The 24,736-nt window shown below is 45.0% G+C and overlaps 1 protein-coding gene across 1 annotated transcript in view; it reads left to right on the top strand.

Annotated features, from left to right (window-relative positions):
* Window positions 1-24,736, top strand: part of LOC115476780 (carcinoembryonic antigen-related cell adhesion molecule 1-like) — a 167,096-nt gene that overhangs the window by 104,234 nt on the left and 38,126 nt on the right. Inside the window, exon 9 of the mRNA XM_030213359.1 lies at window positions 2,355-2,427. Within this exon, the coding sequence (XP_030069219.1) occupies window positions 2,355-2,427 (73 nt within the window). The remainder of the gene's footprint in view (window positions 1-2,354; window positions 2,428-24,736) is intronic.

Below are 24,736 nucleotides of genomic sequence, written 5' to 3'. Positions count from 1 at the left end.
CTCCTCTGTCCCCTGCCGCCTCCATTCATCCTTTTCCAGCAAGTCCCCACTCTCCCTTCCATGACCCCCCTCGCATCCATGCTCCTCTCTCTCCCATGTCCCAGCCTGGCCCGCCCTCTTCTCCCCCCCCTTCGCATCCATGCCCCCCCCTTCGCATCCATGCTGTCGTTTCTCCCCTGCCCTCCCGCTCCCATTTTTCAACTTTACTGGCCACCCTCTTCTCTTCCCCCAACATCCCTTTTTTTCTTCTTCTTCTTTTTAAATTTACCTCCGTGGCGTTTCCGGCAGCGAAGCGTCAGGGAAGGAGGCAGCGCTCCCGACGTCTAGCCTTCCCTTCGCTGTGTTCCGCCTTCTTCTGACGTCATCCTTGACGTCAGAAGAAGGCAGAACACAGCGAAGGGAAGGCTAGAGACGTCGGGAGCGCCGCCTCCTTCCCTGCCTCTGCGCTGCCGGAATTGTTTGTTTTTTTTTCCGCCCTCGATGTCATGACATTTGACGCGAGGGCGGGGCAGAGATGGCTGGCTGGCTTGAAGGCTTCACACCATGAATCCACGAACCCTTCAGCCTGGGAGTGACGTCAGATGGCTTCAGAATGTTGTCCTCAGAACGTTGAGGGTGCCTTTTATTATATTAGATAAATTTATCCTAGTTTCCTGGTTGCCTGTTGCTGTCAGTTTATTTGCTGGTTAAACAATCATTAATTTATACATCATCTTCACCTAATAAATACATTCTTTTTGAAATTTGAAGAACATTAACGCTTATCACTCTTCTACACAATTTTTGTGGATAAATTTATATTCTATAAAGTAACCGTGGCCGATATAGTGGTCTGTAGACACTTGGACAGTAGAGTTTTTTTCATGCTGCTTACGATATCAGACTTGTTCACAAGCTGCGTTCAATCAAAGGTCTTTTTAAAGACCATTTTGTCTACAGATCACTATATCGTTGGTCATCCTTAGCACAGATCAGCTGTTCTTTTAGGTGTCTAAGACTCCTGATGCAGGCCTGACGGCCAAAACACAACAGTTGTGTCGAGCCTTTTTTAACAAATAAATAAGCATTTCCAAGATCATTGTCTCCAGGATTTGTTTTTCCGTGGTCAAACATCCCACTTTTACTTGCACTTGTGTTCTCCCGTGGGGCGTTCGAGTTCTCCGTTGTAGTGTGGTATTAGCAAGCAACCATTGACAAAAATTAGCGTGTGAGCCCTTACCACTACCCATTTTGAAGGTGGTAAGAGCTCACATGCTATCACATACTAATCAGTTAGCACCATGGCAATGTGGCTGCAGCGACACATACCCTTAGCCCAAAAACGAAATTTCTTAGTAAGTGGGTAGCGGTACGCTATTCTGAACTGCCATTTTAAGTTGCGGTAAGCACATGTTAGTGCTTACTGCAGCTTAGTAAAAATCCATCCTTTGTTATTCCCTTCTCTACAAACCTGTCCAGCTCGCTGTTAAATATTAATTACTAGTAAAAAAGGCCCGTTTCTGTAGGCAAGAAAACGGGCCTTAGGCAGGCAATTCCCCCCTCCCCGTGCTACGGCCCCCTCGAACCCACCCCCTCCCACGAACCTGTCGTTCCCTCCCCCCCCGGAACGCCGAAAACTGCCGCCACCGCCGCCGCCATTGTTGTGCTACCTTCCCTTCCCTTCCCGTAGGTTTTTCAATCATCTTCTTAGGAAGTTTAACTCAGTGCATCTGACATCAGACGCCAGACACACGGAGTTAAACTTTCTAAGAAGATGATTGAAGAACCTACGGGAAGGGAAGGGAAGGTAGTACAACAACGGCGGCGGCGGTGGCGGCAGTTTTCGGCGTTCCGGGGGGAGGGATCGACAGGTTCGCGGGAGGGGTGGGTTCGAGGGGGCCATAGCGTGGGGGGGTGACAGCTGATTCCGAGGCAGTAGGAGGAGTAGGGAAACATGCTGCGCGTGTTTCCCTACTCCTCCCCTTGCCTTGGAATCAGCTGTGTTGACGTCAGTGACGTCCGTGCGTGTCTGCCTCGCAGACCACTTGCAGCCAGGGGGCCACGGTCCCAAGCATAGAACGTTGGAGGTGAGAATTATTATATAGGATTGGCCTTCTCTAAACTCTATTGAATCCCATGCCACCTGTGAAAAGGAATCATTACAAATCACAAGATATTTTGAATAACTATTACTGGTTATCAGAAAGGAGACTAGTGCAGGTTTCTAGACAGGACAGAGCAGGGTGCTGGAGATGACCAGACAGGATAGTGGATTCAGGGTCTTGAACTCCATACAAATGGATTAGGGATATGGGGAGCAGGTGTGAATCAGTCTTTTTCTTTACAGAGATCCTGGTATCTAACCACAAACTCTCTCTTCTTCGGAGACCTGCAACGCTTCCTCTGGGATGGAGTTTGTGTTCTGCAGGCGGTGTCTCATCCTCACAGGTAATGGGGTTAAGAAAGTCTTAAGCATTGATGGAGCAGGGAGTTGAGTATAAGAAATGAAAATGTTTAACCTGACCAGAACATTTCATACTAGAAGTTTGAATGAAGTGTTGTGGCAACTTTGTGAGACCACTTAAGTATTATGTAGAATTAGGGTCAGCAAATAAGTTGTTAGTGAACTCTTTTATGGGACTAACAATATGTTTGTAACTAGTTTCAGGAACTAGACTCCTTCCTTGGGTCAATGAAGAATATATTTACCCTGGATTGTGCATATGTCACAACTTTTGAATGTGTAAGGGGAGGGGGAAGGGAAAGAGACAATAATGCAGTGGTCTGGTAGCAGAATACATGGACATGGGGTGACCTGTCTTCAGGGTTAGCAGCATGGAGCTGCAACTAGCAGTAGTGGGGGTCACACTGCAGTCAGGCAGTCATGTGGCTGCTGGTGAGAAGGTATCTTAACCTTGAGATACTGCACGGAGGGGGGAGGGGCTTTACTTGAAGAAAGCAGGACAACTGGACCTATTGTGGGCCAGGAAGTCTGGGGTGAAAGAAGATATTTGGCTCATGGACAATTTAGATTCTTATTGTTTGCTAATAAAGCTGCAACCCTGTTATTACCCCAACCAGTGGTCTGGTCTTCCTTATTGTTGCAATTGTTGGCCATCTGGGTTGATGGTGCATCAATTATTATTATTATTATTATTATTATTTATTTATTTATTGCATTTGTAGCCCACATTTTCCCACCTATTTGCAGGCTCAATGTGGCTTACAGAAACCTGTTATGGCATCGCCATTCCAGGAGACAGATACAGTTGGTGTTACAACAAGATTATGGATGAGGAAAAAATTGCTGAACAAAGTCATAGAAGGATGACTATCAGAATAGGGTGACATGGTGTAGTGTTATAGTAAGCTATGGATTCCCATTGTAGGCCTTGTTGAAGAGATAGGTTTTCAGTGATTTACGAAAGTTAGTTATTTCGTTAATCGTTTTCAAGTCAGTTAGTAATGCATTCCATAGCTGTGTGCTCATGTAGGAGATGCTGGTCACATGTGATAGCTTGTATTTTAATCCTTTGCAGTTGGGGAAGTGCAGATTAAGGAGTTTGCGGGCTGATCGTTTAGCATTTCTGGGAGGCAGGTCCATGAGGTCTAGCATGTAGCTCGGGGCATCTCCGTGGATGATTTTGTGAACAATCGTGCAGATTTTGAACGCGATACGCTCTTTAAGTGGGAGCCAGTGAAGTTTTTCTCTTAGGGACTTCGCGCTTTCATATTTTGTTTTGCCAAATATGAGTCTGGCTGCGATATTCTGGGCTGTTTGAAGTTTCTTAATAGTCTGTTCTTTACAGCCCGCGTATAGTGCGTTGCAGTAGTCCAGGTGACTTAGCACCATCGACTGTACCAGGTTACGGAAAATGGCTCTTGGAAAGAAAGGTTTTACTCGCTTGAGTTTCCACATGGAGTGGAACATCTTTTTCGTTGTGTTCTTCACATGGGTTTCGAGTGTGAGATTTCGATCAATGGTAACTCCCAGAATTTTCAGATTGTTTGAGACTGGAAGAGAAAAGTTTGGTGTGGATATGGTGGTGAAGTTACTTATGTTACAGTGGTGGAAATAAGTATTTGATCCCTTGCTGATTTTGTAAGTTTGCCCACTGACAAAGACATGAGCAGCCCATAATTGAAGGGTAGGTTATTGGTAACAGTGAGAGATAGCACATCACAAATTAAATCCGGAAAATCACATTGTGGAAAGTATATGAATTTATTTGCATTCTGCAGAGGGAAATAAGTATTTGATCCCCCACCAACCAGTAAGAGATCTGGCCCCTACAGACCAGGTAGATGCTCCAAATCAACTCGTTACCTGCATGACAGACAGCTGTCGGCAATGGTCACCTGTATGAAAGACACCTGTCCACAGACTCAGTGAATCAGTCAGACTCTAACCTCTACAAAATGGCCAAGAGCAAGGAGCTGTCTAAGGATGTCAGGGACAAGATCATACACCTGCACAAGGCTGGAATGGGCTACAAAACCATCAGTAAGACGCTGGGCGAGAAGGAGACAACTGTTGGTGCCATAGTAAGAAAATGGAAGAAGTACAAAATGACTGTCAATCGACAAAGATCTGGGGCTCCATGCAAAATCTCACCTCGTGGGGTATCCTTGATCATGAGGAAGGTTAGAAATCAGCCTACAACTACAAGGGGGGGAACTTGTCAATGATCTCAAGGCAGCTGGGACCACTGTCACCACGAAAACCATTGGTAACACATTATGACATAACGGATTGCAATCCTGCAGTGCCCGCAAGGTCCCCCTGCTCCGGAAGGCACATGTGACGGCCCGTCTGAAGTTTGCCAGTGAACACCTGGATGATGCCGAGAGTGATTGGGAGAAGGTGCTGTGGTCAGATGAGACAAAAATTGAGCTCTTTGGCATGAACTCAACTCGCCGTGTTTGGAGGAAGAGAAATGCTGCCTATGACCCAAAGAACACCGTCCCCACTGTCAAGCATGGAGGTGGAAATGTTATGTTTTGGGGGTGTTTCTCTGCTAAGGGCACAGGACTACTTCACCGCATCAATGGGAGAATGGATGGGGCCATGTACCGTACAATTCTGAGTGACAACCTCCTTCCCTCCGCCAGGGCCTTAAAAATGGGTCGTGGCTGGGTCTTCCAGCACGACAATGACCCAAAACATACAGCCAAGGCAACAAAGGAGTGGCTCAGGAAGAAGCACATTAGGGTCATGGAGTGGCCTAGCCAGTCACCAGACCTTAATCCCATTGAAAACTTATGGAGGGAGCTGAAGCTGCGAGTTGCCAAGCGACAGCCCAGAACTCTTAATGATTTAGAGATGATCTGCAAAGAGGAGTGGACCAAAATTCCTCCTGACATGTGTGCAAACCTCATCATCAACTACAGAAGACGTCTGACCGCTGTGCTTGCCAACAAGGGTTTTGCCACCAAGTATTAGGTCTTGTTTGCCAGAGGGATTAAATACTTATTTCCCTCTGCAGAATGCAAATAAATTCATATACTTTCCACAATGTGATTTTCCGGATTTAATTTGTGATGTGCTATCTCTCACTGTTACCAATAACCTACCCTTCAATTATGGGCTGCTCATGTCTTTGTCAGTGGGCAAACTTACAAAATCAGCAAGGGATCAAATACTTATTTCCACCACTGTATGTTGTGAGGTGAGTATAAGGCACTGTGTTTTTTCTGTGTTGAGTTTTAGCTGGAATGCATCAGCCCAAGAGTGCATGATTTTGAGGCTTTGGTTGATCTCATTGGTGATTTCTTTTACATCGTGTTTGAACGGGATATATATCGTGACATCGTCTGCGTATATGTAGGGGTTGAGGTTGTGGTTGGCTAGTAACCTGGCTAAGGGTATCATCATTAGGTTGAAGAGGGTTGGTGAGAGGGGGGATCCTTGGGGGACTCCCCATTCAGGTGTCCATGGGGCTGAAGTATCCTCCTTCACTATTACTTGATATGATCTTATGGTCAAGAATCCTCTGAACCAGTTGAGAATGTTCCCTCCAACTCCGAAGTATTCAAGAATATTTAGTAATATTCCGTGGTTGACCATGTCAAAGGCGCTGGACATGTTGAATTGTAGTAGGAGTATGTTATTACCGGTTGCGATTGATTGTTTAAATGAGTTCATTAAAGTCACTAGTACAGTTTCAGTGCTGTGGTTTGAACGGAATCCTGATTGAGACTCGTGTAGAATTGAGTGTTTATTTAGGTAGTCCGTGAGTTGTTTTGTCACTACACCTTCCATGAGTTTGGTTATTAGCGGGATAGATGCCACTGGGCGATAGTTGGTTAGGTCATTAGTATTTTTCTTTGCATCTTTAGGTAAAGGGGTAAGTAGAATATTTCCTTTATCCTTAGGGAAGAGGCCATTTTGCAGCATGTAATTTAGGTGCCTCGTAAGGTCTGATTTGAATTGTTCAGGGTCAGATTTTATCAGGCTGATAGGGCAGGTATCTAATTTGCATTGTGACTTAGCATATCTTCCAAGCAATTGAGAGATATTGTCCATCGAAAGTATGTCAAAATTAGTCCATGATCGGTCTGCTAGGAATTCCCCGGTTATTGGGTCTAGGCATTCAAGGAGGTGTACGTAGTCTGTCGTGTTGATAGGTATCATGAGTCATAGCTTTATAATTTTCTCTTTGAAGTAGTTTGCAAGATTGGTTACTGATGGGGTGTCTGTGTTGTTAGAAGTAACCGGTGTGGTATTTAGTAGTTTGTTTATGAGTAGGAAGAGTTTATGTGTATCTTTGTAGTTTGGTCCGATTTTAGTTTAATAATATGATCTTTTAGTTTGTCTGATGGTGTATTTGTATTTTCTTTGTAGTTGTTTCCAGTCGTTGAATGTGGGGTCATCTTGTTTCTTATTCCATGCTCTCTCTAATCTTCTGACTTGTGTCTTTAGTTCCTTTAGTTCTTCGTTAAACCATGGTATTGAGTTTTTTTCTGTGTGAGGTTCTAGTATGAAGTGGTGCTATGTTCTCTAGTACGATTCTGCATCTATTGTCCCATTCGAGAAGAAATTGGTGTGAGTCTGTTGGTGCTGTCCATTTGTCATGATAGAATTGTTGCCAGAATGTTAGCGGGTCTATTTTGCCTCTCGTGGTATATGTTTGTTGTTCTTGCTTATGTTGCAAATCTTTTGTTCGCCATTGAAGGGAGAGGTTTGCTCTGTAGTGATCAGACCATGGTGTAGCTGTCCATTTAGTTTCTGTCAGTGCAAAATTTGGTTCTGATGAGAATTTGTATGTGATGATGTCTAGTGTATGTCCTTTATTATGGGTAGGTTGCATGTTTGGCCAGTGGAGCTCCCATAATTGGAGGAAGTCCTTGTATTCGCAAACGTTATTTAGGTTAGTGTCCTCAAGGTGAAGGTTGATGTCACCAGCTATGAGAAGGTTTTGGGCGGAGACACATGTGTTCGATATGAAATCCATAAACTGTGTTTGGGAGTTTTGCCAGTTGTCTGGTGGCCTATAAAACAAGATAAGGTTCAGGTGGTCTTGTAGGGTTGGGTGGTTGATTCTAACTGAGGCTATTTCCAGTTGAGGAAGTATGGATTCTGCTATTGTTGTGACGGTGAATTGGGAGTTATAGATTATGGCTATTCCTCCTCCTCTTTTCCTTTCCTTGTCCAGTGGGTAATTTTGTACCCTGGAGGACATAGCTCTAAGATTATGGGATCTTTGGGGTCATGGATCCAGGTTTCGCTGATGAGTAGGAAATTGAGGTTGTCAGTTGTGATCCAGTCTGTTATTGTCGTGGTTTTGTTGACTACAGATCTGGCATTTATATAACCTATTTGTATTAGCTGGTGGGGTTCATTTGGATTTGAGTCTGTAATGATTTCTATTAGTTGTCTGTTCTCTTGGTGTTTGAGTTTGTTATGTCCTTTCTTTCCTTTCTGTTGATTGTGTCCATAGGTGAAAGGTTTTCCGTTCCATTTTTTGGTCTTTTGGAGAGGTGTTTTGTACATGGGTTGTGTGTATGTTTTGTGTATTGCGGGTACATTATTGGCCGTGAGAGGGATTGTGAGCGTGTGGTGGATTAGGTAGATGCAATAGATGATAAGGAGTATTTTGTTAGTTTCCATGCTGGTATTGGTTTGTATAGTGCAGTAGGAGCATGTATGAGTTAGTGTTCATCCATATAAAACATTGCTGATTGACTAAAACTTTACAGTTACTCATTCAGTAGAGTGTGTGTGCTTGTAATCCGTAGTATTATCTGAATACAGCATTGGTGTTTATCTAAAAATTTACAGTTATTCATGCAGCATAGTGTGTGCGCTTATAGTTCATAGTACAATTCAGATGTATTTAAAGCATTTAAAGCATATAAAGCAAGAATTTCGTAGCAGTCCGTAGTGCAATTCTCATCCGTAGTACAATTCAGATATATGTATAGGGCATTTAAAGCATATAAAGCATTTAAAGCACAAATTGCGCTTACAGTCCGTAGTGCACTTCTCATCCAAAATACAATTCAGATATATGTAAAGCATTTAGAGCCTATAAAGCATTTAAAGCATATAAAGCATGTAAAGCATTTAAAGCTTTTAAAGCAATTCTCATCCGTAGTACAGTTCAGATGTATATAAAGCATTTAGGGCATGTTAAGCATTTAGAGCATTTAAAGGAAGTCTTTCAACATGCTACAAAGTAGAGGTTCAAATATAGCGCTTCAGATTATTCAAATTTGGTATCGCTTACGAATTGTAGTTTTAAGCATTGTTCCTCTGCTCGTCCAATGTTCTCATTTTGGAGCCAAGTGTGGTTATCCAGATTTGAGTCGATTCAAACTTTCTATTCTGAACTTCATTGGTTGCCTGTTGAGTTATTGCTCAGCCCTGTAGCTCCAGGTCATTGAGGGATATCGAGCTGTGTCTTCAGTGGGATGGAGGGTGCTGTTACAGCTGCTTACCTTATGAGTGAGGGAGGAAGTGTTCTTAAGTTCTCGCATGATTGTGTCAAATTGATTATTTTATGATGTGGCACTCTTTGGTCTTCAATCTCGCTCCTTGGTGTGATAAATCTCACTCTTTGGGATGGTTCACCCTTGGCATCTCTGCAATTATTGCCTGCTAATTACTTTTTAACCAATGAAGTTACACGCTGTGATCCTTTGGGAAAGTCTCACGAAGTCAGAGCTGGCGATAGGGAGTAGCAACCAGGGCAATTGCCCTGGGTCCCTATGCCACAGGTAGTTGAAGGAGGCATATCTTGCAGGTGGGCTCTGGGGCCCCCTTCCCAGTTTCTGACCAGAGTCCCTGCTTATCTAACACCAGCCCTACACAAAGTACAGGGGAGAAGGGAGCAGCACTCAGACTTTACATCTCAGGGGAGCTTGCAGGAAATTAAGTATCTCCCTTGAAGAAGTAGGAATCCCTCTAAATTCTATAGAGAAAGAAATTCCTCCCCAAAGTGAGAAAAGCCCCTTAATGCCCAGATGATTGAAAGCCCTGTGCTGTTCCAAACAGCGCTCTAAAAATAGCGCAGGAACAGCACGGGGCTTTACTGCTCCTATGATCAGAGATAATAGCATGCTAAATGATGTGTCCTATTATCTCTGATCATAGAGTAAAATGTGGGAGGCATGCTCACACACAATCCCCCCACACTTGTTTGACAGGTCCGGGCTGTCAAAAGCCCAGACCTGTCAAACACAAGGGGCTGGAGGTATGTGGGACCACCAGACCCCCAAACAGCATAGCCCTGATAGCCTAGTGCCCTCACTGAGCCCCCACCCCAAACCAGCAACACGGGGGGCTGGAGGTCTGGTGGATCTCCAGCCCCCTAACTTCCCCTCACATCCCACCCCAAAAAGCCCTAGTGGCCCAATGGATGCAAATCAACCCCCCAACCTGGTGGTCTAGCAGCACTGCTGGAAGAGGAGGGAGTGTACTACCACCCTCCTCCATCAAAGGTATGGGGATGGGGAAGAGGGCCGCTAGACCAGCAGGTGGTGGTGGGGGGCTTGCTTTGCGGCCCACTGGGCCACTGGAGCTTTTTTGGGGGGATATGAGGGGAGTTAGGGGGGCTGGAGATCCACTGGATCTCCAGCCACTGTGAACTTGTGTCTGGGGGGGTCAGGGGGACTGGACCTCCAGCCCCGTGTTGTTGGCTTGGGGTGGGGGGGTTGGGGTTCCTGCTCCTGTGGGGTTCTGTATAGGGGGGAATGGAGGGCCTGCTAGCATGCAAATGCATGCTGAACAGGGCTCACCATTCTTCCTCAATGGTCTGCAAACCCTCTCCGAGCTGGTGTAGAACTTGCCATGGACAGTGCACCGATGTTTGGCATGCTGCTCGCTGGTCATTGGGGAGGATTATGTTTAGCATGCATTTGCATGCTACTTGCACTAAGAGATTTGTTTAGCATGCATTTGCATGCTAGTTGTGGTCAGAGCCCACGAGCGTGTTGTTTCACACACTCGGAGGCTCTGATCATGGGGCGGTTACAAACGCAGTTGCTAATATGGCGCTAATAGCCTCTAATGCCTATGTTTGCTTCTGATCATTTGCCCATAAGTTAGGGAATGATAAATCTCCCTACCTGGAAGAGCACTTCTCCAGTTCCTGGAGGGGGTGGGGTAAGGGAAAGGGCTGGGAGACAATAAGTCATAGGAATCCCTATGATGTTTTTCCCATGTTACAGGGAATGGGAGGGGCTCCAGACACAGGTGAGTTAGAGCCAAGGAGCTTAGATAGTAACGTAGTAACATAGTAGATGATGGCAGAAAAAGACCTGCACGGTCCATCTAGTCTGCCCAACAAGATAAACTCATATGTGCTACTTCTTGTGTATACCTTACCTTGATTTGTATCTGCCATTTTCAGGGCACAGATCGTAGAAGTCTTGCCCAACACTAGCCCCGCCTCCCAACCACCAGCCCCGCCTCCCAATAAAATAATAAAAAAAAGGTTATACATATGACTAGAAGCGGATGCGTACATTGATGGACATATGGACGGCCCAATGTTTATAAAGAATTAGGAGCGATGACAGCTTTGAGCGTGCATCTCTTTTATATGATGGTCCAGTTAATAAAAGAGGTTAATAAGTGATAGCTTTGAGTGTGCATCTCTTTTATATGATGGTCCAGTTAATAAAAGAGGCTAATAAGTAGAGGAAGCATGCAGAGCATGGCCTTGCGATTCTTTCTAGCCCCTCTATTCCTAGTGATCCTGGAAACAGGCAATGTATCACTTAGGGAATTATTTGCAACCCTTGAGACTACGTATGCGAGTGTCTATATCTGGGACAATTCTCCAAATGGGTTAGTTTTGCACATACCATGACAGGCATGAACCTCATTCCTAAGACAGGGTATGTGGAATACGATTGCAGTCTCTCAGATTTACTGCTAACATGTGGCATAGAACTTGCATCATGCCAAAAAGACTAAGAGAGCTTCCTTCTTAGTTCCTAACTTCACATGTGTTGTGTCTGTGGAGCATAACTCGGGGGAGTGCAGTTTGTGGGATGGTAGAGGAGTTGTAGGGGTAGGTTTTGGGAATATGAGCAGCTGTATGGGTGTCGGGGCAGTTAAGGGGATAGTTTTGGGAGGCAGGGTAGTTTGCAAAGCAGAGGGAGAGTTGTAGAGGTAGTTTATCAGTACAGGTTCAATTTGCAGGATGATGGGAGAGCTGTGGAGTTATTTTTTGGGTTTGGAGCAATTTGCAAGGTAGTGAGGCAGTTGGGAGATGTATTTTTGGGGTAGGGCAGTTTGCAGGTAGGTGGGCAAGAACTAAGTGCAATTTTTGGGGGTAGGGCACTTTGCACAGTGGTGGGGCAATTATGGGGTGTTGAGGCAGTTGCAGGGGTAGTTATTGGGTGGGTGGCAGGAAGGAAGTTGCTGGGGGTGAGATCAGTTTGCAGGGAAATAGAGTTGCAGGAGGCAGGTTTTCAGGATGGGGCAGTTTGTGAAGTGGTGAGACTGTTGCAGGGGAGAGTTTTGGGGATGGGAGCAGTTTGCAGGGAGGTGGGAGTTGCAGGAGGTAGTCTTTTAGGGTGGGGCAGTTAAAGTAGTCAGATTTTGGGGGCGGGCAGTTTGTGGTAAGGTTTGGTGGCTTGGAGAGCTGGAACAGGGACGAGGCAGTTTGAAAGGAGGTATTCCCTAACTACTGTGTTTCCCTGTTTAATAAGTTTCTATGCTAGAGAAACTAACTCCTTTTTTCAAAGATATCTCACACACTGGGCCATTTTTTTGGAGGGGAGAAGGGAGAGGGATTATTTGGCCCATTTTCAAACTCAATTCGTCTTTTTACCAGTTTTTCTTACATGCCAAGTTTCATCCCATTCCATTAAACTTTCAGAGATTTGTTTTGTTCCCAAGTCAGACATTTTTCACTACTTCTGTATAATTGTTTCCAACTTCTACTGGGTTGGAAATAATAGCAATCATTATTATTATTATTATTATATTTAGAGGTGAGGGAAGGGGTGGAACTTTTTGATATTGGACCAGAGGTTGGATCAGTGGCAACTACCACCAGATGTTAAGCACACTGTGCCAATCTGTTCCACTAAAGGATCCCTGTCCTCACCAGCAAAGTGCACTAGTAGGTATTAGTGAAAGAACACCGACAGAGAAACCATCACTGCCCAGAAAAGGATACGGGTTACTGAACATTCGCTTCAGATCCACCTTCTCTTTACAGTAAGGACACGTCTGCTTCTTCCCCACAATGCACCAGCCACGGATGCAGAACACGTGAAACACATGGTTGCAGGATAAACGTCAAAACGTTAAAGCCTATTAAGTTAATCTCTGTTTCCCCTTCCCCACACAGTCGTCATCGCCATCACTCAATACAAAGCAAGCAAACCTATGAGCAGCTACATCTACCTTGTGGCTCTTTATTGTTGGTAGCATTTTTATTTAATCTCACTTTTATTTTCAAACATGCTGGCTTGTGCAGTATATGGTACACAGAGGAAGTATAATAATGGAATAACTTTTCATAGAGTAGTAATTTGTTATAAATCATAATCAGTGTGTCATTTGGAGAGGCTGGTTAAAGGGACACACTTGCACTGTTATATTCTCCTGGTAAAGTGCCACTAACAGACATCATGTTATGAAAATCAGGTGCTCAACATTCAGAGTTTCTATCTATTTATTTATTTATTATGACATTTATACCCCACATTAAACATTAATTAGTTTGAAACCTAGGAGCATTTTAAATCTTTTTTTCCTGTGCCTAGCTCAAAAGAAAAAGATTACATGTGGGAACTTGTCCTTTTGTGGATTGCAGTGGTATATTATACCGTCCAATCATACATAAACAAGATGGTTATTCTCTATTCTTTAACGAGGAAAGACTTCAGATAATCTGCATTCACCTCGATTGTATCCCTGTGAATGTCAGACTGCTTAGAATCTCATGCAGCAATGTTTAATTGCTGTATAATGAGATACAATGCAGGCTCCTCATAAGTCTGAAAACCTCCTGGATTACACAACCGTGATGCTTTTAGCTAAATAAGCAGTTTAGCAATTTTACTGACTATGAATCTATGAATATTTTTCACTTATCTGGGCTGTGATGTTGTCAGGGGGGATTTGCTCAACAGAGAGCCTCTGTTTCTCAGGAGCTTTACCCTTGAATATCGATAGCTGACCACAAACAGCAAGGTCCTGGCGGCCTAGGGCCCCAACCAAACCCCCACCCCAAGCCAGTGACACATGGGTTGGAGGTCAAGCGGCCTTCCAGTCCCTCTGACCCCCCCCCCCCCAACACAAGTTGACGGAGGCTGGAGATTGGGTGAATCTCCAGCCCCCCCTAACTTCCCCTCACATTCCCCCCAAAATAGCCCTGGTGACTCGTCAACCTTGTGCCCCTCTGAGTTACCTTTCAGGCCCATAGATCTCCTTCCTTTAGCCTCACCCTGTAATCATAATCATCCCAATACCACCGCCTCCCAGTGCAATGTTGTGCAATGCACAATTGGCTATCATGCTCTTAAATATTAAAATTTGTTTTGCATATAGATATTATCTCCCTCTTTCTCATATATTATATAAAGCAGTATTCCAAAATAAATTTACCTGGGTATATGGGCTGTATAAAAACTGCCTACATTAACTGCAGGTAAAGTTACACGCTGATGGTTCTTTGAGTTTTTGTGTACTGTTGTGTACTTTGAGTTTTTGTGTACTATTTAAGGCAGCTATTTGCCGCCTCCCAAGTGTCTGCCTAATAGTTTAAGCCAGCCCTAGATACAGTAGATGGCAAAAGACAGATGGTGACCAGGGACAGCCCAAGCAACCATGCATGTTGGCACAACCCATAGTCTAGGTCTTCTCTAATACCACTCCAGGTCTCCATAACCTTCCCTTTTTTGTATTCCCCTCTTCAGTGTCAAGGATTTCTCCACCCCCCCCCCCCCCCCATCACTGCTGTTGCAGCTTCTGTCACTGGACCAAGTTCGGATTCGATTCTAGCCTTCAGTGGTGGGGCCTTTCAGCATCCTGCTCAGACTTAAAGCTTGCTGTGTCCTCAATTGCTTCTCAAGGGGGCAAGCGTTAAGTGCATGTGCACAGATGCTGAAAGGTCTGCCACTGATAGTGGCTTTAAAGTGATACCTTTGCTGTTTGTGCTGATGCTGCATTGCCATTCACCACAAAGCCTATTGCCTTATCACCTAGCGGCTGAGTCAGCCCTGAAAATGACTTGCTGAAGTTCACTAACAATGTCATTTTATAACACCTTTTCACAAATAAGAGGTCTCTTTTAAAAAATCAGATTATGCCTACAAGTACATGTGATGCATCCAGCACATACTTGTAGAGTAGGTGTGCTCAAGGAAGGGTTTGGGAGGAGTCACAGTTTACACATGAGGAAAACCTAAAGCAGCAGCTAGGGCTCTTCAGCTTGGAGATGAGATGGCTGAGGGAAGATATGATAAGAGGTCTACAAAATACTGTGTGGAGTGGAACGGGTAGATGTGAATTGCTTGTTTACGCTTTCCAAAAATATAATGAAGCTACTAAGTATTAAATTTAAAATTGAAGAAAGCATTTCCTCACTCAATGTATAATTAAGTTCTGGAATTCATTGCCAGAGAATGTGGTAAAAGCAGTTAGCTTAGCAGGGTTTTAAAAAGGTTTGGATAACATCCTAAAAGAAAAGTCCATAAACAATTACTATGATGGACTTGGGAAAATCCATTGCTTATTTCAAGGATAAGCAGCATAAAATGAATTTTACTGTTTGGGATCTTGCCAGGTACTTGTGACCTGAATTGGCAATTGTCGGAAATGGGATACTGGACTTGATGGAGCTTTGGTCTGTCTCAGTATGGCAACACTTACATACTTATACTGTGGGCACTGCTTAGGAGCCATAAGTTCTGTTTCTGCAGGATTTGTGCTAGTATTTTATAAAGACATATAGATGCTTATGTGCCTTTTATAAAATAGGTGGCTTCCTGCCCGATTAACCTAGGCACCCTGTTATAAAATTACCGTCTTAGGAAGGAGTTCAATAAATGTCAGCGCCAAAAAATTGAGCGCTAAGCACTATTTTATAAATAGTGTTCTGTGCAAATCTGGCACCTAACTTTTGGGTGTCATACTTATGCCTGCTAAAAGCAGGTATAAATGCCTGCACCGCACTTCAGATGAATTCTGTAAATTGATGTGCAACTTTTTGGAATGCCCCTGATATGCTTCTTTTCAGATATGCGCAATTGAAGTTAGGAGCTGTGTTTTTTATAGAAGAGTGTGCAGCGACATGCGCACACAAATAATTGACTGCCAATTAACATCAATAATTGGTTGTTAGCACGCAATTATTGATGTTTCAGAGCTCATTAGTCACTTTGTGCGTGAGAATTTAGGTGCCATGTATAGAATCTGGAGGTTAGTGGCTAATGCAGTAAAGTGTGCTAGGGTTTTTGCACTACTTAGCTTGACTTTAGTGCACATTTTTGCACAGGAGCAAACCTAACATCCACATGGAGTTTGGAGTAGAGGACTAACATAATGGTTAGAACAGTGGACTGAGAACCAGGAAAACCCAGTTTAAATCTCAGTTCAGCTCCTTCTGATCTTGGGCAAGTCAGGCTATAATCTATTTAGGAAGGATAGAGAGAGTTGTAAAGGTGGAGGAGTAGCTCTATATGTGAGAAATGATATCACGGCAACCGAAATGACAGGGACCTGGGGAAAGGAAGAAGCGATATGGATCACCATAAAAAAAGATAATAGAACCTCTGTCCACGTGGGTGTTGTTTACAGACCTCCGACAAAATTGGAAGAATTAGATAAAGACCTGATCGTAGATATTCAAAGGTTGGGAAACAAGAGAGAGCTGCTCTTGCTGGGAGATTTCAATCTGCCACATGTAGATTGGAAGGTTCCATCTGCGGAATTGGAAAGAAGTAGAGAGATCGTGGATGCTTTCCAAAGTGTTTTGCTCAGACAAATGGTGACAGAACCCACAAGGAAGGGAGCAACGCTGGATCTGGTGCTCATAAATAGGGATAGCGTGTCAAATATCCGAGTGGGAGCCCACCTGGGCAGCAGTGACCATCAAACGGTTTGGTTTGATATAGCAGCTAAAGTGGAGAGCGGACACTCAAAACTCAAAGTCCTGGACTTCAAGCATGCTGACTTTAGTAAAATGGGGGAATACCTGAGGAAGGAGCTGATGGACTGGGAGGAAATACAAGAAGTGGAAGGACAGTGGTCCAGGCTGAAAGAAGCTATAAATAGGGCCACGAACCTTTATGTAAGGAAAGTAAATAAAAGCAAGAGAAAAAGGAAACCGATATGGTTCTCCAAGCAAGTGGCTGAGAAAATAAAGGCTAAAGAGTTGGCATTCCAGAAATACAAAAAAACTCAAGAAAAGGAACACAAGGAGGAATACTGGATGAAACTGAAAGAAGCCAAGAGAGAGAGATATACGTCTGGCGAAAGCGCAAACGGAAGAACAAATGGCTAGAAATGTAAGAAGGGGTGGCAAAATTTTCTTCAGGTATATTAGTGAAAGGAGAATGACTAAAAAGGGAATTGTGAGACTAAAAGATACTGCGAACCGCTATGTGGATAATGATGAAGAAAAAGCAAATTTGCTAAATAGATACTTCTGTTCTGTTTTCACAGAAGAAAATCCTGGAGAAGGACCACGATGGACTGGAAAAAGTACTAATGAGATTGAAGTGGATAGAGCACCGTTCACGGAAGAGAGTGCATATGAACAACTTGAAAAGCTAAAGGTGGACAAAGCCATGGGACCGGATGGGATCCACCCTAGGATATTGAGGGAGCTCAGAGAGGTTCTGGCTGGTCCTCTTAAAGATTTGTTTAATATATCCTTGCAGACAGGAGAGGTTCCGAGGGATTGGAGAACGGTGGATGTGGTCCTTCTTCACAAAAGTGGTGATAGGGAAGAAGCTGGAAACTAGAGGCCGGTAAGCCTCACTTTGGTTATTGGAAAAGTAATGGAAGCGATGCTGAAGGAAAGGATAGTGAATTTCCTGGAAGCCAATAAGTTGCAAGATCCGAGACAACATGGTTTTACCAAAGGGAAATCGTGCCAAACGAATCTCATTGAATTCTTTGATTGGGTGACAGGAGAATTGAATCAGGGACGAGCTATGGACGTAATCTACTTAGATTTCAGCAAAGCTTTTGACACAGTTCCCCACAGGAGGCTCTTAAATAAACTGGATTGGCTGAAGATAGGACCCGAAGTGGTGAACTGGATTAGGAACTGGTTGACGGACAGACGCCAGAGGGTGGTGGTGAATGGAATTCGCTCGGAGGAGGAAAAGGTGAGTAGTGGAGTGCCTCAAGGATCGGTGCTGGGGCTGATTCTGTTCAATATGTTTGTGAGTGACATTGCCGAAGGGTTAGAAGGTAAAGTTTGCCTATTTGCGGATGATACTAAGATCTGTAACAGAGTGGACACCCCGGAGGGAGTGGAAAACATGAAAAAGGACCTATGGAAGCTAGAAGAATGGTCTAAGGTTTGGCAATTAAAATTCAATGCGAAGAAATGCAAAGTGATGCACTTAGGGAATAGAAATCCACGGGAGACGTATGTGTTAGGCAGGGAGAGTCTGATAAGTACGGACAGGGATAGGGATCTTGGGGTGATAGTATCTGAGGATTTGAAGGCGACGAAACTGTGTGACAAGGCGGTGGCCATAGCTAGAAGGTTGTTAGGCTGTATAGAGAGAGGTGTGACCAGCAGAAGAAAGGGGGTGTTGATGCCCCTGTATAAATCGTTGGTGAGGCCCCACCTGGAGTATTGTGTTCAGTTTTGGAGGCCGTATCTTGCTAAGAATGTAAAAAGAATTGAAGCGGTGCAAAGAAAAGCTACGAGAATGGTATGGGATTTGCGTTACAAGACGTATGAGGAGAGACTTGCTGACCTGAACATGTATACTCTGGAGGAAAGGAGAAACAAGGGTGATATGATACAGATGTTCAAATATTTGAAAGGTATTAATCCGCAAACGAACCTTTTCCAGAGATGCGAAGGCGGTAGAACGAGAGGACATGAAATGAGATTGAAGGGGGGCAGACTCAAGAAAAATGTCAGGAAGTATTTTTTCACAGAGAGAGTAGTGGATGCTTGGAATGCCCTCCCGCGGGAGGTGGTGGAAATGAAAACGGTAACAGAATTCAAACAAGACTTATCTCTTTGAGAAAATCTACGGCAAAGATCAAAACACATGAAGCCCATACAATCTAATAGACACGCACCAATACACTAAAAGATCGTCCCGAACCTTCCTCAATCTCCACTACCCTAAGTGCAAAGGCATAAAATACAAAGTACTGCACGGATCGACTTTCGCATACAAGAGCACACAATTCTGGAATACACTACCACGCAACCTGAAAATGATCTATGAACTGACTGACTTCCGCAAACTACTAAAGACTTATCTCTTTGAGAAAATCTACAGCAAAGATCAAAACACATGAAGCCCATACAATCTAATAGACATGCACCAATACACTCTCTGTAATCTCTTCTCCCGCGCTCTCACCACTCTTTAACCCTACCCACAGACAAATTGTCAGACCTCCATGTTCTCTCGATACTGTTTTGTCCCCCTCTCAACTCACCACTGTTATATCCCACTGTTCTATCCCCTAATGATATCCTGAATTTACTCTGTCCTATATAACTCATCACAATGTAACCCATAATTGTACTGCAAATAATTGTACTTCCATCATTTATAACGTATTGTAAGCCACAATGAGCCCGCAAATAGGTGGGAAAATGTGGGATACAAATGCAAATAAATAAATAAATAAACATAAAGGAATCCTGTTCAGAAGGAATGGATCCTAAGGAGCTTAGCCGAGATTGGGTGGCAGAGCCAGTGGCGGGAGGCGGGGATGGTGCTGAGCAGATTTATACGGTCTGTGCCAGAGCCGGAGGTGGGAGGCGGGACTGGTGGATGGGAGGTGGGGATGGTGCTGGGCAGACATATACGGTCTGTGCCAGAACCGGTGGTGGGAGGCGGGGCTGGTGGTTGGGAGGCAAGGATAGTGCTGGGCAGACTTATACGGTCTGTGCCCTGAAAAGGACAGGTACAAATCAAGGTAAGGTATACACAAAAAGTAGCACATATGAGTTTATCTTGTTGGGCAGACTGGATGGACCGTGCAGGTCTTTTTCTGCCGTCATCTATTATGTTACTATCCAGCTTATAATCGAACGAGAAAAACGCCCAAGTTCCGACCTAAATCGGGAGATGGGCGTTTTTCTCACAAAAACAAATAAAGCGGTATAATCGAAAGCCGAACTTTGGACGCTTTCAACTGCACTCCGTCGCGGATGCGGACAAAGTTGACGGGGGCGTGTCGGAGGCGTGGTGAAGGCGGAACTGGGGCGTGGTTATCGGGCGAACAGAGATGGGCGCCTTTCGCCGATAATGGATGCGTTTGTAGCTAGAATTTAGGGCACTTTTCCTGGACCCTGTTTTTTCACGAATAAGGCCCCAAAAAGTGCCCTAAATGACCAGATGACCCCCAGAGGGAGTCGGGGATGACCTCCCCTGACTCCCCCAGTGGTCACTAACCCCCTCCCACCACAAAAAAATGATGTTTCACAACTTTTTACTTTCACCCTCAAATGTCATACCCTCCTCCCAAGCAGCAGTATGCAGGTCCCTGGAGCAGTTGTTAGGGGGTGCAGTGGACGTCAGGCAGGTGGACCCAGGCCCATCCCCCCCCCTACCTGTTACAATTGTGCTGCTTAATGCTACTAGTCGTCCAACCCCCCCAAACCCACTGTACCCACATGTAGGTGCCCCCCTTTACCTCTTAGGGCTATAGTAATGGTGTAGACTTGTGGGCAGTGGGTTTTGAGGGGGATTTGGGGGGCTCAACACCCAAGGGAAGGGTGCTATGCACCTGGGAGCTCTTTTACCTTTTTTTTTTTTTGTAAAAGTGCCCCCTAGGGTGCCCGGTTGGTGTCCTGGCATGTGAGGGGGACCAGTGCACTATGAATCCTGGCCCCTCCCACGAACAAATGCCTTGGATTTATTCGTTTTTGAGCTGGGCGATTTCATTTTCCATTATCGGTGAAAAGCAAAAACGCCCAGCTCACACCTTGGCGAATAAAACATGGGCGTCTATTTTCTTTTGAACATACGGTTCACTCCGCCCCTTCACGGACCCGTTCTCGGAGATAAACGCCCATGGAGATAGGCGTTTCTGTTCGATTATGCCCCTCTATGTTACTATGTAACCTTTCATTGCCTCAGGTACAAACTCAGATTGTAAGTCCTCCAGGACTTTGATTGCTTTGGAGTGGATAATTAGCTTAATAGCACAATGGGCTAAGAACTGGGGAAACTGTCTCCATGTGACCCTGGGCATATCACTTAACCCTCCATTGCTTCAGGTACAAAACAGAGAAAGTACCTTTATATAATATGTAAACTGCTTTGGTTGTGCCATAGAAAGGCAGTATATCAAAAATCTACTAAACATAGACATTAGTGCGCAGTACATTTCTATCCATGCTAGTGAACTTATTAGCTATTCAGCACAGATGCAAAGAAGTGCTAAGAAGACCAAAAGGCCCTGTGCAAGGCAGAGGCTTTAAGGCAAGATCTAAAGAGACATAGAGGGGCATAATCGACCAGAAACGCCTATCTCCATGGGCGTTTATCTCCGAGAACGGGTCCGTGAAGGGGCGGAGTGAACCGTATTTTCAAAAAAAATAGACGCCCATGTGTTATTCGCCAAGGTGTGAGCTGGGCGTTTTTGCTTTTCAGCGATAATGGAAAATGAAATCGCCCAGCTCAAAAACGAATAAATCCAAGGCATTTGTTCGTGGGAGGGGCCAGGATTCATAGTGCACTGGTCCCCCTCACATGCCAGGACACCAACCGGGCACCCTAGGGGGCACTTTTACAAAAACAAAAAAAAAGGTAAAAGAGCTCCCAGGTGCATAGCACCCTTCCCTTGGGTGTTGAGCCCCCCAAATCCCCCTCAAAACCTACTGCCCACAAGTCTACACCATTACTATAGCCCTAAGAGGTGAAGGGGGGCACCTACATGTGGGTACAGTGAGTTTGGGGGGGTTGGACGACTAAGCATTAAGCAGCACAATTGTAACAGGCAGGGGGGGGATGGGCCTGGGTCCACCTGCCTGACGTCCACTGCACCCCCTAACAACTGCTCCAGGGACCTGCATACTGCTGCTTGGGAGGAGGGTATGACATTTGAGGGTGAAAGTAAAAAGTTGTGAAACATCATTTTTTTGTTGTGGGAGGGGGTTAGTGACCACTGGGGGAGTCAGGGGAGGTCATCCCCGACTCCCTCTGGGGGTCATCTGGTCATTTAGGGCACTTTTTGGGGCCTTATTCGTGAAAAAACAGGGTCCAGGAAAAGTGCCCTAAATTCTAGCTACAAACGCATCCATTATCGGCGAAAGGCGCCCATCTCTGTTCGGGTGATAACCACGCCCCAGTTCCGCCTTCACCACGCCTTCGACACGCCCCCGTCCACTTTGTCCGCATCCGCGACGGAGTGCAGTTGAAAGCGTCCAAAGTTCGGCTTTCGATTATACCGCTTTATTTGTTTTTGTGAGAAAAACGCCCATCTCCCGATTTAGGTCGGAACTTGGGCGTTTTTCTCGTTCGATTATAAGCAGGATAGCAAGTTAACTTCTGCTGTAGTGAAATTCAGTGAAATTCGATTCGCTCATATGAATTAGTTGAGTTTTGAGTACTGATATTATTTTATTGTGTACTGTTTTATACGTGGAAGGGCATAATTGAACGGCGCCGGCCATCTCCATGGCCGGCTCCGCAAGTAGGCGGAGCCAACCATATTTTCAAAAAAGATGGCCAGGCATTTTATTTTTTGGTAATACGGTTGGGGCCGGCCAAATGTCAGAGATGTCTGGGTTTGAGATGGCCAGCATTGGTTTTTGCCCATAATGGAAACTGAAGCCGGCGATCTCAAACCCGGCCAAATCCAAGGCATTTGGTCATGGGAGGGGCCAGGATTCGTAGTGCACTGGTCCCGCTCACATACCAGGACACCAACCGGGCACCCTAGGGGGCACTTCTAAAAAGTAAAAAAAAAAATAGCTCCCAGGTGCATAGCTACCTTACCTTGGTTGCTGAGCCCCTCCCAAAATCCCCCCAAAACCCACTCCCCACAACTATACACCACTATCATAGCCTTAAGGGTTGAAGGGGGGCCTAGATGTGAGTACAGTGGGTTTCGGGTGGGTTTTGGAGGGCTCCCATTTTCCACCACAAATGTAACAGGTAGGGGGGGGGGAGGATGGGCCTGGGTCCGCCTGCCTGACGTCCACTTCACCCACTAAAACTGCTCCAGGAACCTGTATACTGCTGCGATGGACCTGAGTATGACATTTGAGGCTGGCATAGAGGCTGGCAAAAAAAGATCTTAAAGATTTTTTTTGAGGGTGGGAGGGGGTTAGTGACCACTGGGGGAGTAAGGGGAGGTCATCCTCGATTCCCTCCGGTGGTCATCTGGTCAGTTCAGGCACTTTTTGGGGACTTGGACCTGAAAAATAAGGGACCAAATAAAGTGGACCAAATTCTCGTCAAGGCCGGCTTTCTTTTTTCCATTATTGGGTGAAGCCGGCCACCTCAACGCACGCCCCCGTCCCGCCCTGTCCTGCCTTCGCTACCATGCCAACACGCCCCCTTGAACTTTCGCCGGCCCCATGACGGAACACAGTTGAAGCCTGCCAAAATCGGCTTTCGATAATGCCAATTTGGCCAGATTCAGGAGATCGCCGGTCATCTCCCGATTTGTGTTGGAAGATGGCCGGCGATCTCTTGAAAATAAGCTGGATAGTGTATTTTGAGCACTGATTTTATGTTATTTTTATAGTGTTTTTTTACACACCATAGCAATAAACTTTTAACCTTATTGTTCCTGGGGTTTGTCTAGCCTTCCATTGCTCCCACTTCCCTGTGCATTGAGAAAGATTTACAGATGGGGATATGGAGATGAAGAGGGACTGGTAGCACCAGCATAGCTATGGGTGGGCACAGGTCTACCCAACAGTGGCACCTGCTGATGTAGCTTGAGTTTGGGAGGCGGACTTGAGGGGAGTGGGGGTGGGGAGCACTTTTAGTGCCCACCTATTTCCCCCTTAGGCCCACCCAAAATCTATTTTCTTCCTACGCTACTGACTGGTAAACCAGGGCTCCAAAAATATATAAATGCCAGTCACCAATATCAACTAAACTCCTGGTGCCAATGACTGCAGATTGCAGCTGATGGAGTGTTATTTTAGGTACATTGAATAAGCATGTGCATTGCCTCATGGTCACTGTGTTGGTCTTTTCTGAATCCATTATCCCAAAAGGTTGGTACATGTGCTGCAAATAGAGGTGGTAGCAGGACTGCCATGAACTCATTCAGTGATCCTGTGATGGGCACTGTCAGTTATTGCTCATAACTGAGGGGGATATGGTGACTGGAGGAAGGGTAACTGAAGCAGAGGGAGGCTTATGGGGAGGCACTGAAAGAGAGGGAGATTGAGGTTTGGCAGAGGGAACTGTTTTGAGCTGGGGATAGAAGGGGAAAGTGGTTACTAAAAGCTTTGCTGGCTATCATTTAAAAAAAAAATTAGAACCCTCTGGGGAAATTGGGATGTTTGGGCTCGAGACAGAGGAACAGAGGGATGGGGAAGGCAAGCTGGGCTATAAAGAAGCTGAGATTTAGATAAGGGAACTGGAAAGGAAGGGGTAGAGGAATGGAAGATGAGAGGAGATAGGGTGAAAGAGGATATAAAATATGAATAAGTAGCAGTAAAAAAAAAATGATGTGAAGAGATGGTGATGGGGTTAGAGAGAAGTGACTGGAAAATGCTGAAGAGACAGATAAGAGAAATGAGGATGGGAAAGAAATAGAAGGAAAGAGAACCTGGAAAAGGAACTATAACACAACTATGTTAAAGCAGAGAAGGAAAACAACTTTGAGGAAGAAAACTAAAAAAAATTAATTGCTGTACATTACAGTGCATTATTTTATATGTGCAGTTTTTATTTGATAAGTGGCTGTATATTTTGCACTTGTTCGGGTGTTTAGAGAGAAAATGGTTCCTTCATCTTAATTTGTTTTGGAGAAGGTGGCTACAAATCAGTTAACTATAGTTTTTTGCTCCTCCTCTACCCCCCCCCCCCCCCCCCCCCCCCCCCACCAACCCACACAGTCAGTGAGGCCACCAGTGTAAACATGAGGTCAGCACTGGGAGCTGAATCC

Source organism: Microcaecilia unicolor, chromosome 8 (genome assembly GCF_901765095.1).
Source record: "Microcaecilia unicolor chromosome 8, aMicUni1.1, whole genome shotgun sequence".
NCBI lineage: Eukaryota > Metazoa > Chordata > Amphibia > Gymnophiona > Siphonopidae > Microcaecilia > Microcaecilia unicolor.
The sequence above is the reverse complement of the archived record's forward strand: the minus strand, read 5'-3'. Positions and strand labels throughout refer to the sequence as shown.